The sequence below is a fragment of the Candida albicans genome, chromosome 2 (assembly GCF_000182965.3).
Source record: "Candida albicans SC5314 chromosome 2, complete sequence".
Classification (NCBI taxonomy): Eukaryota; Fungi; Ascomycota; class Pichiomycetes; order Serinales; family Debaryomycetaceae; genus Candida; species Candida albicans.
The window spans coordinates 283030-296368 of record NC_032090.1 but is presented as its reverse complement, the minus strand read 5'-3'; the positions used below and the strand labels follow the sequence as shown (position 1 = coordinate 296368).

At 35.1% G+C, this 13339-nt stretch overlaps 7 protein-coding genes across 7 annotated transcripts; 2 read left to right on the top strand and 5 right to left on the bottom strand. All coding sequences in view use genetic code 12, as the record gives it.

Annotated features, from left to right (window-relative positions):
* Nucleotides 1-149: 149 nt before the first annotated feature.
* On the bottom strand, nucleotides 150-3923 carry SLA1 (cytoskeletal protein-binding protein; the record flags this gene model as incomplete). Its single annotated transcript, XM_717430.1, has 1 exon — nucleotides 150-3923. The coding sequence occupies one exon, from the start codon at nucleotides 3921-3923 to the stop codon at nucleotides 150-152; it is 3774 nt and encodes a 1257-aa protein (XP_722523.1).
* A 253-nt stretch (nucleotides 3924-4176) lies between these two features.
* CAALFM_C201630WA (uncharacterized protein) lies at nucleotides 4177-5271 on the bottom strand (the record flags this gene model as incomplete). The annotated part of the gene is made up of 1 exon (XM_717429.1): nucleotides 4177-5271. The coding sequence occupies one exon, from the start codon at nucleotides 5269-5271 to the stop codon at nucleotides 4177-4179; it is 1095 nt and encodes a 364-aa protein (XP_722522.1).
* A 753-nt stretch (nucleotides 5272-6024) lies between these two features.
* On the bottom strand, nucleotides 6025-6498 carry COX4 (cytochrome c oxidase subunit IV; the record flags this gene model as incomplete). Its single annotated transcript, XM_717428.1, has 1 exon — nucleotides 6025-6498. The coding sequence occupies one exon, from the start codon at nucleotides 6496-6498 to the stop codon at nucleotides 6025-6027; it is 474 nt and encodes a 157-aa protein (XP_722521.1).
* A 1676-nt stretch (nucleotides 6499-8174) lies between these two features.
* Nucleotides 8175-8534, top strand: RPS26A (40S ribosomal protein eS26; the record flags this gene model as incomplete). The annotated part of the gene is made up of 1 exon (XM_717427.1): nucleotides 8175-8534. One exon carries the CDS (start codon nucleotides 8175-8177, stop codon nucleotides 8532-8534), a length of 360 nt encoding a protein of 119 aa, XP_722520.1.
* Nucleotides 8535-9803: 1269 nt separating this feature from the next.
* On the top strand, nucleotides 9804-11363 carry CDC55 (protein phosphatase 2A regulatory subunit; the record flags this gene model as incomplete). Its single annotated transcript, XM_717425.1, has 1 exon — nucleotides 9804-11363. One exon carries the CDS (start codon nucleotides 9804-9806, stop codon nucleotides 11361-11363), a length of 1560 nt encoding a protein of 519 aa, XP_722518.1.
* A 406-nt stretch (nucleotides 11364-11769) lies between these two features.
* Nucleotides 11770-12174, bottom strand: COX13 (cytochrome c oxidase subunit VIa; the record flags this gene model as incomplete). The annotated part of the gene is made up of 1 exon (XM_717424.2): nucleotides 11770-12174. One exon carries the CDS (start codon nucleotides 12172-12174, stop codon nucleotides 11770-11772), a length of 405 nt encoding a protein of 134 aa, XP_722517.1.
* A 354-nt stretch (nucleotides 12175-12528) lies between these two features.
* Nucleotides 12529-13242, bottom strand: REX2 (Rex2p; the record flags this gene model as incomplete). Its single annotated transcript, XM_717423.2, has 1 exon — nucleotides 12529-13242. The coding sequence occupies one exon, from the start codon at nucleotides 13240-13242 to the stop codon at nucleotides 12529-12531; it is 714 nt and encodes a 237-aa protein (XP_722516.2).
* Between the last annotated feature and the right edge of the window lie 97 nt (nucleotides 13243-13339).

Sequence of the window (13339 nt, the reverse complement as noted above, 5' to 3'; positions counted from 1 at the left end):
TAAATACACACAAGCATTACAAACTATGAAAGGAATAAGAAATAATGAATAATATTTTGTTTGATATACAATTATAAAATAAAAGAGTTAATAAAGGTTCAAAATGCACTTTAATAACAATAAGTGAAAAAACAGAACTAGGAATACTTCTAGAATCCAAAGGGATTATCTGGTGTTGCTGCTTGTAGATTAGCTCTCTTCCCCGTAGGTTGTGATTGCAATGGTGCATTTCCAAAGCCCATACCAGTTGGTTGTGACTGTAATGGTTGTGATCCAAATCCTTCAAATTGAGGTTGTTGGCCAAAAGTTGTGGTTGGAATTTGTTGATTGAACGTAGCAGGAGAAGATATAGAAGTATTCTGAAACATATTTGTCATTTGATTAAGATTAGGTTGCAGTTGAAATTGATTGTAAAATGGTTGTTGCTGTTGCTGCGGTTGTTGTTGAAATTGGTTCATTACTGGTTGTTGTTGTTGATATTGTTGCTGCTGTGTAAATTGATTAGCCATTTGAGGAAATGGGTTAGATGTAGCTTGTTGAGAAAATGGCTGGCCAAATGAGGTATTTGGCATATTACCACCAGTTATGTGCTGCCCAAAAGAAGTCTGTGGTGCTCCACCAGTCATTTGCTGGCCAAATGACGTTTGTGGGAAACCTCCAGTAATTTGCTGTCCAAAAGAAGTTGCTGGCAACCCTCCAGTTATTTGTTGTCCAAATGAAGTCGATGGTGGCGGTTGTTGTTGTGCATTTCCAGTGATTTGTTGTCCAAATGACAACGTATTAGTGTCCATAAATCCACCAGTAATTTGCTTACCAAAATTGGATTGTGGTACAAATCCACCAGTAATTTGACCGCCTGTTCTTTGTGTTGGAACTAATGCTGGTTGGTTAAAGGATGTTTGCGGTGGTGCACCACCAGTTATTTGAGTTGGCAACTGTTGGGATTGGCCACCAAAAGTGGTTTGAGGCATGGTAATTACACCTGTTTGTAATGGAACAAACGCAGGCTGGAACGTGGGTTGCTGTCCAAATGTGGTAATTGGAGGAGGTGCCGTGTCTGGTCTTGGTGGTGCAGTCTTGTTATTTGCATTGAAAGTACTTGTACCTGTTTGCAAGGGAACAATACCAAATGTTAATTGTGGCTGCAAAATTCCTGTAGCTTGAATTGGAATAAAACCAGTAGGTTGAGCAGTGATTGGAACAAACCCTGTAGGTTGAGCAGGCAAATAACCACCTGTTTGCACTGGCACTAATCCAGCACCAGTTCTTTGAACAGGCACTAAACCGCCTGTCTTCTGGACGGGAACCAAAGTTCCTGTTCTTTGTGGAGTTACACCAGGGCCCTGAGGAGGAATAGAAGAGGTGGCAGCAGTATTTGAAGTCTTCATTGGTTGAAGTGCTGGTGCTGATGGTTCAACTGGTATTTGCTCTGTTTTAGCCTTGTTTTCATTGCTAGTTCCAACAGGTTTGATGTTAACAAGATCGGACAAAGCTCCTGTGTATTGAGGAGTTTGTGGTTGAGGAGAAGGTTTGAGAAGATCTTCACTTGATCTTGCAGCTGGTTTCATTGCCCATGCGTCATCTTCAATCTTGTTATTATTTTGAGTAGATTCATTAACAGGGGTAAAAGAAGTGACCTGAGTCTTAACTGGAGATGGCAAGGCATCGGCTGAGACCTTGGATATTTCAGTTGAAGAGCTGTTGTTTTTCAAATTACCATTCTTATCAATAAACAAACCACCATTCTGTTGTGGTGCTTCTGGTGTTTTCTTACGATCAAACTTTGCATCCAAATATTTCATGACTCGTATAATGTCTCCTTCTCTTAACCCTAAAGTTCTCAACAAGGATGGTGAAATGTCTTCCAAAATATTTTCATCCATTTGTTCACGCTCAAAATTGAGAGTGTAACGTTGACAATTACCAATGTCGACTCCACATTCAAGGAAAAAGTCAAACCAGTCATACAATGGGGCACCATTATTGGATACTTGTGTTGTTGTTTGTGGTCTTGTGGGTTTAGGTGGAGCAATGTCATTAATTGCTGCAGTTGCCGATGATGCATATTTTGTTTCGTTGGTACTTGAAGGAGTCGCAGTAGCACCTGATTTGCTCTTTGATTTTGCTCTCTTTGCTTGTTGTTTCATTACTTGTTCTTTATATTGTTCCAAAGAAGTACCAGTAACTCTTTCGACATACTCAAGATCTTCCACTGACAACTTGTCGGCAGCAACTGCAATCTTGACACCATTTGTCTTATGTAAATGGATTTTACCTTCAACACATCCTAAAAATTCTGCTTCAACTTTGAACGTACCAGAACTATCAATCCAAGTTCTTACTCTGTGGAAATTTGGCATTGACTTGTCTTGTTCAGTTTGTGAAGTAGGGGCCTTATCTCTTTGAGCTCTATCCTTTTCTCTAATTCTATCACGTTCTTCTCTGGTTCTATGATGGGAACTGCGTTTGTCTTTTGTTTCAACGACTCTTCCCTTTGATTTCGTGGATTTTCTTCTCAATGGACCATCTGTCAATTTATCCAAATTGGATGTACTAATAATTTCAATATAGGTTGATGGAACAACACCTTGACGACGAGTTGCAATATTTTCCACCATCCACCAGTCTTTGGATTTCTTTTGGTCAATGATATACACTTCGTCACCTTCTTTACAATCCAATTCATCATCACCCTGTACCTCGAAATCGTAAAGTAATCTACCTATTTTTCTGTTTCTTTCATTGGCACTTGCCTTTGATGCTTTAGCGACTTCTCTCAAACCATGGGCAGCTTCGGCACCTTTCAAATCACCCAAGATTGCCATTATTGCTTCAGCGACATCTTTTGATCCAGCGTGTAACTCTAATGATGCAGCAGGATTCTTAAATTCTAAAAATACGTGTTTCTTCTCGTTATTAAATGTGATCAAGTCTTTGATTCTCCATTGGTTGTCAAGAGAAGATGAAGATCTCATCCTCAATTTCTTAGGGTTTGTAGTGTTTGGTTTAATGATTACTAATCCTTGGCCAATTGAAAGTTTGATTGCTCTTTTCTTTCTACCATCAACCTCGTCAATGTACCAAGTGAAAAATTCTCCATCATACGAATGCTCACTATGTTCAACATTCTCTTCTTGTTCATAGGTGTTGGAACGACCTACAACTGGTTCTGGTGCCACGATATTTGACCCAGTTGGTCTAGATGGCATTGGTGGAGGTGCTTCATCTTCTTCCTCTTCTCTACCCTCTGGTTGTCGGTCGTATCTAGAACCCAAAGACCTTGGCTCTTGTTCAAACATACGAGGATAGTCCTTTTCAGGAGTTGGAGGTGGATGCTCTGGTGATCTATCCCTATGAGCAGGTGGTGCAGGGAAATCCGGTGTTCTATCTTTATGTGTAGGAGGTGGAGGAAAATTGTTGATAGGAATCTGAGTCTGTTGCTGTGGAATAGCCTGCTGTTGTTGTGGTGGTGGTTGGAAAACCTGTTGTGGTTGTTGCTGTTGATGCTGTGCTGGCTCTGCTGTTGAATCAAGTTGAATATAGTTTGATGGGACAAAACCAAACTTCTCCTTTGCTAAGTCACCAACTAAAATCCAATCTGGATCATTGAGATCAAAGACATTAAATTTGTCATTTTCATTAAATGAAAGTTCTTCTTCCGTTTGTTTATCGTAATCATATAATGCAGTCGCTGTTTTAATTACAGGAGCTTCTTCAATATAAGTTGATGGTACTAAACCAGATGGTTCATCAACAATTTCTTCTCCAGTTGCGACGACCCGTTTCTTCACTTTCCACCAATCGTCAATATCCGACTTTTCTAACAAATATAAAAGATCATTTTGTTTTATATTCAATTCCTCTTCTGCCTGGGCAGCGTAATCATACAATGCCTTGTAAACACCTATATATATAGACAGCATTGTCTCTATGTTGGTGGGAGTTTTATAATTGTACAAAGTAGTTAGTTAGTAGCAATATCTTTGATTTCAAGCAATTTCCGCACTTTTGTAGAATCGTCGAAAGTTTCATTGTTTCACATCAGGTTTTGTGTTGAGCACGACTAGCTCTAACATAGGAGTTGTTTTTTCTTTTAATATGATGTCCAACAATGAAGCAGGATTTCGCAAATATAGGTAAAAGACGCTTGACTTTACATTGAATCTATAACTTAAACTAATTTACTCTACTTATTTTTTCGTCGTATCCTCGAAGTGTGATTTCAATGTTTTTCATACTTTCATGTGCTGTGAACCTATAATTTTCGGCAATACCGGAACCAATATGTGGTGTTAACACAACATCATCTCTACCGAGTAAGTCTGGATGTATGGTTGGCTCATTTTCAAATACATCTAAACCAGCAAACAATATTTTACCACTTTTTAACCCTCCCACTAGAGCATCTTCGTCAATTACAAACCCTCTTCCAATATTGATGATTCTAAAAGGTTTTTCCATACTACTTATTAACTGTTTATTTATCATGTGTCTGGTTGAAGGAGTTCCTGGACAAGCAATAATTATCAAGTCAGCAATATCTTTTGTTTCTTCTAAACTTTCATGATAAGTCACTTCATACCCCAATGATTTTTCTTGAGATTCCGAAAGTCTGGTTCGTTTAACGTAATGAATGTTCATGCCGATGCATGCTAATCTTCTTCCAATGAGTTCACCAATGTGTCCAAAACCGACTATTACAGCATTGTGTCCTCTAGGTGATAAATTATCTCTTTTGCAACAGGCATACCCATAAGTATGTCCAACCACTGGTTCAACAATTGCCTTTCCAGAACTTTGATCAAATTCACCATGAAGCATAGATGTTCTTGAAATTCCTGAGTGAGCATATTGATTATTATTAAGATTCTCGGCATATAACTTGAAATTTCTAAAACTAGTAATGGCATTATACAATGCCAAGTCTGCAACAGCTTCAAAAGCAAATGGTGAAGGAACATTTGTAAGAATAATGTTCCTTTCTGATAATCCTTCAATGTCAAAAGCATCGTAACCAACGGAACATGTTGCAACTATTTTCAAGTGTCGGGGAGCGTGAACAAGTAATTTACCTCTAAACCCTCCAAACACACCAAACCCATTCCAACCACAATATATTCCTTCAATATCTTTAAGACTAGTTCGGAAATCAATGAGAAGTTGCTCTAAAGTTGACAAAGTATAATATATACAATCGAATTTAACTTCAAATTGTTTGAGATCATCGACGTTTGGTTTTTCTAAAAATAATACCTTTTGTTTGATAGTCATGTTGTTAAAGTGCAAAAAAAACTTACTGAAGTTTCAAATTCTAAACAGTTCCTGATAAATAGTCACATCTAGCTAGTATTTGTAGAGAAATTTATCCTTATTTATATATCTGTACTTACAAGTAAACGTTTTCATCTTGTATCAAGATTTTCGCAATTCTCGCTTTTTTTATTTTTTTTTTCTCCTTTAATAACCGTGCAACCCTTTCCATTCCTGGATGCTTGTGCGGCTTATTTGAAATTGTTTTGTTTATCCCGCTAGTTACCAGACCAAATTGAAGAGATTTACCGAATAAACTTCTAACAACAGTATGGGTGCCGCCGCAGCAAAGTTTTCAGTTTTTTATATAAAAAAGCAAATGGATTAACGAATAGCCACAATATCAAAAGCGTTCAGTACGGAGACTTGTGCTACACTGTTGCTTGATATTGATTGGTTTATGATTGCTGTACTTTATTTGTGTCAACGTGTCATCGTCAACTTATTCTTATCTTTGAAACTTCAAAATATAAACACATTGGTAAAGTGTAGACACAACATTTTAATGACTATAATTAGAACTGCAAAAGTATATAAAAACTAAAAAATGAAATCAAAATCATAATATGACATTTAGTAGAGTTCGCCAAAAGAGAACCATGAAATATATATAAAAAATAGAATATAGCAATTGTTGGGGGTCTGTCGTGAGCTTTTTTACTATAACTCAAAAACTACCCAACAAAAGCAGAAACACTCATGCTTCTCAATTGTCTAATGATGAGCCATTCCTGGTTCACCCAAGTATTTGGCCTTCAAGACAGTACCACATTGCCAGCATCTAGAGACTTTACCTTCTTCGACTTTCATCCAGTATGGTTTGTGGTCTTGTTCTGGAGTACCTTTACAACCAACATATCTGTAACCAATATAAGTTGGGACCAAGTAAGGATCTTGCATGGTACCTTTACCTTCACTGATTGGCATTTCCATGTCGAAAACATCGACACCTTCTCTTTTACCCAAAAGTTCTAATCTTTGCAAACCAGTAGCTTGTTCGTAATCAGTTGGAATAGTACCTTCTTTAGCACCAGGACCAATCAAAGAGGCAGCACCAGTGACTTCAGCTAAATCTTTGGCTGGTTTAACGGCAGTTTCTGGGGCAGCTTTGGCACTTAATAAGACTCTGGAAGTAGATAATAATCTAGTTTGTTGTCTAGCAATTCTGAATGTAGTACGAGAAAGCATTATTGAAAATCTATAAATTCATATGTTAGTATTATGAAAAGGTTTAAGAACAAATTTGTGCACGAAAGTAGATCTTGAGTTTATATAAATTGAACTCGGGGTTTGCTTCTTGTCGTCAAATTAACTGCAATCCATACACAAATAGTTGCTCCAATTATTGAATAATGAAATAGTTATAAATATTGCTCTTCAATATATGTAAATTGATTTATTGGTGGTATTTTTATTTGTCGAGTACGGATTTTTCATTTCAGTTGTTCATCTCATCTGAGTCTACTTTGTCATGCAATTTATTCCAATCAGGATATATCCTATAGGTATGGAACATACTATTTTTTATAAAAGAATAGATAATAAACCAAATGTGTCTAGTGAAAAATAGATAAGTGTGTGTGTAGTGGGTGTGTTGTTGGTATGGTTTTGATTAAAGTGGATATAATCGACTTATATGTTTTTAACATTCTTCAAAATCAGCTAATAATTTTTCTGTTGTTTCTGGTTTTGCCTAATGTTGTCGCACTTATTGGAGGAATCTAATTGGTTTGGAAAAACAGCTAGTCACGTGTAGCGCTCGCTTCAGATAAGAGAATAAACCGAAATGGACCAAACCTCCAACAATAACCGTGTATTATACATTCCACATGTCTACTCTTTGTTCGAGCTGTGAAGCATATATACTGCATTTAGAGTCTTGTTGACCATTACCATAGTTATTCGTCAATGATTACTCTTGTAGAAGTAGTTGATTTTTCATTTGAGAGTTAATACAGGAATTAGTGATTTCTTAATATGTGTTGGCTTGATCTCTCCTTGTTTTTTGCTTTCTATCATAAATTTTTACAAGCAAGCTTTTGACCAAATTTAGGTAAAATCTACATTTTCATAAAAAGTAATGTGCTGGTAATAATTAAATGAGCGGTGACCTCAATTACACCTAGGATGGGGCGTGAAAGACGTGTATCTTAACTGAATTCATATGTTTTCACTAATGCCTTATACCATCCATCGTTATTACCACAATATATCACCAAATGAAATTCTGAGAGAAACCAAAAAAAAAAGAATTAGGGCTATAGCCCTAAAAACAAAATTTGTGCACTTTTACACGCACACAGCTTTTTTCTACTTCTTTATACCGTACGCTACGCTTTGTTTTATCTCTACACTATGCCGTTATGGGAGAGGAACATTCGCACTCTTACAAAAAAATTTTCAGATTTGAAATTTGAATAGGTTTTCTTTTGTTTCTTATTCAGTAAGTAAAAAGTATGTTCTTGATTACATATACAGATATACATATTGAAAATAGATTGGATATGACATTTAAGTGAACTACAACAACTACAGAACCATCAAAGAAGAATGGAAACCGATAATCATGAAAATGAATTAAAAAATAGAGTCATTTTTATTGGGAGAGATTTTGAACAATGATGTATTGAATTTGAAATTATTACCAATTGATGGATATTATACAGATGAATCATAATTACCAAGGGATTGTTATAACTTGCAATTAATATTTGGAAAGACCAACATAAAGAAAATTAGTCATTTATTCATTAGGACAAAAAATACTCAATACACTTCCAAAAAATACAATAAACAATGTATATCTGACTTCTTTCAAGTCTCCTAGCAACATTGAATACTAACAGCATTTACTTTAGTTAAACATGCCAAAAAAGAGAGCTTCCAACGGTAGAAACAAGAAAGGTAGAGGTCACGTTAAACCAGTCAGATGTTTGAACTGTGCTAGATGTGTTCCAAAGGATAAAGCCATCAAGAGAGTCACCATCAGAAACATGGTTGAAGCTGCTGCTGTCAGAGATTTGTCTGAAGCTTCTGTCTACGCTGAATACGCTTTACCAAAATTATACAACAAATTACACTACTGTGTCTCTTGTGCTATCCACGCCAGAATTGTTAGAGTTAGATCAAGAACTGACAGAAAAATTAGAACTCCACCACAAAGAAAGAGATTCACCTCTGACAGAAAAGTTTCTCCACAAGATGCTGCTAAAAAAGCTAACTAAGTTTTGCTGATTACTGTATAGTAAGTATTTGTTAATTAACTTCTGTATAAAATTATAATAAAACCATAAACCATTTGATTAAAATCTGTTTACGTACCCAAACTACATTGAGATTTATAGGTAATGTCGTGTTCTACGTTGTTGTGTCAAGTTTCGGTGACTATCGTCAGGACCATATTTTAAAAAAAACGAAAATCCCATTACATTTACTGAGATTAACAGAGTAACAAAAAAAAAGCTTGATAGCTATTTTATCATGTTCAGTTCAGAATATCTTTTAAAACTTGGTTTGCTTATTCGTTGCAAATCACTACCAGTAAATCACAAAGTGAACAAACCTCAAACCTCACACACTTTAGTTTTATATTATGCTAGTGCAACTAGGCAACACAACCACAAAGTGTCATAGATCTTAATTGTTCAAAATGGCCATTACCTGTAATCAAATGGTACTTTCGGTAATATTTGAATTGTGCAAACTTGTGCAAACGTGTGCTGTTGGAAAGAGAAGTACAATATTTGGTTGCCAATGTAAGAGATATTACGTTGTTTGTCTTTTGTCTTTTGGACTCGCACTACCACAATTAATGAATGTCCATTCTGTCACACAATTTGTACATAGAATTTTTTCTCGTAGGTGCCACCAAGTGCACCAAGAAGTTAGTAATTGCTGGAGAGAGACCTACATATGGACGAGTAATGATTACTTTCTCACTCATTCCAATTCATTGAGAACGGTTCAAATTCTCATTTAGTGCGGATTGTTTTAGTTAACAGTCAGTCAGTCAGTCCCCCAAATTCACTATAACAACATTATACCCAAATCTCTTTCAACGCAAGAATCCAATCGACAAACAAAAAAAAAAACTCCCTTATTAATTAACAACAACTCCCTTTTTTTTCTTACTTTCTTTTCCTTTTACTTTTCCGTTTTATACTCTATTCTATTAATTACATTTTAACTTCTTTGTGAATTACCAATTTAGTTTAGATCAGTTCATCATTTTCATTAGAGTTTCTGGTCAATTCTTAAAATAGTTGTTCAATTTTTTTTGTTTCTACAAATTACATTATCAATTTCAAAGTTCCAATCATTTTTTTTTTCTTTTTGGATCCATATCCATTGGTCAACGTCAAATCACAACACAACAGCTTCAGCCATCAATTTCTCAATTCCTTATAACAACTGAAGCCTTTAAACTTTAAGAAATACCTTAGTGTCCCATTAACAAGTGTATCATCAATCGCATCAACAAAATCACAAATATAATGCCGTCTGATAAAAATTGGAAGTTTTCACAATGCTTTGGCGACAAAGGGGACATTGAGAACATCACAGAAGCAGATATTATATCAACAGTTGAATTTGATCATACAGGTGATTTTTTGGCTACTGGGGATAAAGGGGGAAGAGTTGTTTTGTTTGAAAGAGCTGAAACCAAACCGAAGCAAGGTTGTGAGTATAAATTTTTTACAGAATTCCAAAGTCATGATGCCGAATTTGATTATTTGAAATCATTGGAAATAGAAGAAAAAATTAACAAAATAAAATGGTTGAAAAGTGGTAACGATTCCCTTTATCTATTGTCGACAAATGACAAGACTATAAAGTTATGGAAAATACAAGAGAGACAAATCAAACTAGTTTCGGAAAACAATTTAAACGGGCTGACCCATTTGCCTAGTACTGACATTGGTATCTCATCGTTGAAATTGCCTCAATTACAGTTACACGACAAATTGATCTCAGCTCAACCTAAAAAGATTTATGCCAATGCTCATGCTTATCATATCAACTCAATATCTGTCAATTCAGATCAAGAGACGTATCTTAGTGCTGATGATTTGAGAATCAATTTATGGAATTTGGGCATTGCTGATCAATCTTTCAACATTGTCGATATCAAACCTGCGAATATGGAGGAATTGACCGAAGTTATCACTAGTGCTGAATTCCATCCATCACAATGTAATTTGTTCATGTACTCATCTTCGAAAGGGACAATAAAATTGTCGGACATGCGATCAAACTCACTTTGTGATAGCCACGCTAAGATATTTGAGGAGTATTTGGATCCGCTGTCACATAATTTCTTTACTGAAATCACAAGTTCTATTTCCGATGTCAAATTCAGTCACGATGGGAGATACATTGCATCCCGTGATTATATGACAGTGAAAATATGGGATTTAGCTATGGAAAACAAACCGCTAAAGACTATTGATGTTCATGAACATTTGAGAGAGCGATTATGTGATACATATGAAAATGATGCCATATTTGATAAGTTTGAAGTTCAATTTGGTGGAGACAATAAATCCGTGATGACAGGTTCATACAACAATCAGTTTGTGATTTATCCAAATGCAGTAAACAAAGGCGGAAATGATAAACCAAAGTCTGTGTTCAAAAATAATACAAATAAGAGAAAAAAGAATGGCTATCGAGGACGTGATGATGATGACGACGAAGATAACAATAATGACGACGATGACGACGATGATGATGACGATGACGATGAAGACAACCAGTTTGACAAGGAGGTGCCAGTGAGTAAAAATTCTCCAAGTTCTCAATTAGATTACTATGATGATGACGATGAACCGGAAAAAATCACTTTACAAGCAGACAAGTCTGCTTTCAAATCAAAGAAAATAAGTCCACACACCGTCAGTGGTAGAATGATGAGTGGAGTCGGTGGTAATATTGGAAGAGATTTCGAAGATGTTGATTTTAAAAAGAGTGTACTCCATTTATCGTGGCATCCAAAAGAAAACTCTGTTGCCATTGCAGCAACAAACAATTTATACCTTTTCTCCACATTATGAAATCACTATGAAAGCTGTTGAAGAAAACATTAAAAAACGAAAAAAAAAAGGCATTTTCAACTTGTCATCTAGTTTCTTTTATTCTTCGGTTTTAGTATTTTATTTTATTTTGTTTTCTTTATAAATTTACTGTATACATAAATAATTGTTATTTTTGTTGTTACTTTTTGTTACTGTAGATATGCAGAACTCAAAAGAAGTATAGAGCACCAAAGTACTTTGAAGAACAAACAAACTTCTAAGTCTCCTCTGCTTACTCACGATTCATATAAATTTGGAATATATATTGAAATAATATAACCTAAAAAAAAGGGAAACTAACAAATGCGTGTAGAAAACTAGAAACTCAAAACTTCTTCAACAAAATATCAAACATTGTAATCAAGTAATCTCTTCAATAATAATTTTAATCTTTGACAACATGTCTGTTAACATCGGAGTTCCAGAACAAAGTTTTATCACCATCACCCCAGAAGTATGGTTTCAGTCTAATGTTTTGATAATCGTATTGTTGTGGCCATTCATCATCTGACAAATGAGCTTGATGCTTTCTATGCTCAGCATGGCTTAATTCAACTTTACCAACTGGAATAGCAACTAACAAAACAGCTGGAATAGCTACTAAGTAAGTTAATCTTTTCCACAAGTTGGTGATACCTTCTGAATGATGAACTTTTTCTTCGTATTTCTTGATGAACTCTTCACCAACTTGTTTGTTGGGCTTGTAAGCTAACTCATTTAAAAGTTTAGATGGTTGTAAGTGATGAGAATTGAATCTTCTAAAAGTTAATTGTTGAACAGCTTTAAACATTATGTATGGATAGTGTTGCTTGTAATAGTAAACTAATATATCAGCAGTTGTAAGTTTTTTTTTATTAAGTGGTCTTTTTTTTTTCGTCCTTCTCACCCATTACTTTGGATTGTCTTTTGCTCGCGATTTCATTGGGCATACACCAAAAATTAAATAAAAATCAGTCGATTTATAGTGTGAGAGTCAAAGAGAGAGAGAGAGAGGAAAGGGTAGTGCAAAATTCACAAAAATTGTGAATTTACTAAGCTGTAATTATTTAATATATCAAAGGTCACCCCAGATATTGTAGAGAGGGATTGTATTGGTTAGGTATTATTTGATTTCTATTTACAAGAAAAAAAGGATGCCCAATGATTATTCTTTATTGGTTTTAGTGCTGGTATCTTTGGTTTCCTCTTCTGGTAATTCCAGTGACAAGCTTTCAATAGTTTCTTTCGTCTCTTCTTCCAGCTTAAAATAATACTTTCTATACCATTTTAGTTGTTCAATACTCTCCAAGATATCCGATTTTGCAGTGTGAGCTCCAGTCTTCTTTGGAAACATTTTCATTAATTTAGGATTATGTCTATATCCAAATTCCATTATACTAGACACATCGACATTTCTATAATGTAAATGGTCAATAACTTTTGGGAACTCTTTCATCATAAAGAATCTATCCATATGAACAGAATTCCCCGCCAATAAACCAGTTCTTACTTCAGGAACATATTTCTTTATATACTCCAATAATTCATCTTCGACAACAGAAAGTTTTCTATCAGGATTAGCTAAGATTTTGTCTGTTAATCCTGATTTACCATGAGTTTCAATACACCATTCATTCATTTTATCCAACCTTGATTTTGGATAATAAATAGTACTTTCATACCCATTTTCATCAACAATATCAAGGTCTTCATTAGTGATTATACAACATATTTCTATAATATTATCATCACCAAATACATCTAATCCTGTCATCTCACAATCAACCCATACCAATGGCTTTTTCGGTATTTGTGGTTTTTCCTTAAGAAACAGTTGCATTAAATCCAATTTTGTCTTTTTGATAGGTGGCTCTTGCATAATTGAGTAGAATCGAACTGTAGGAAATCTTCTTGGTATAAGTAGTCTAAACATCGATTTTTATATCCAAAGAAAACAAATGGAAGTTTTTTCAGTT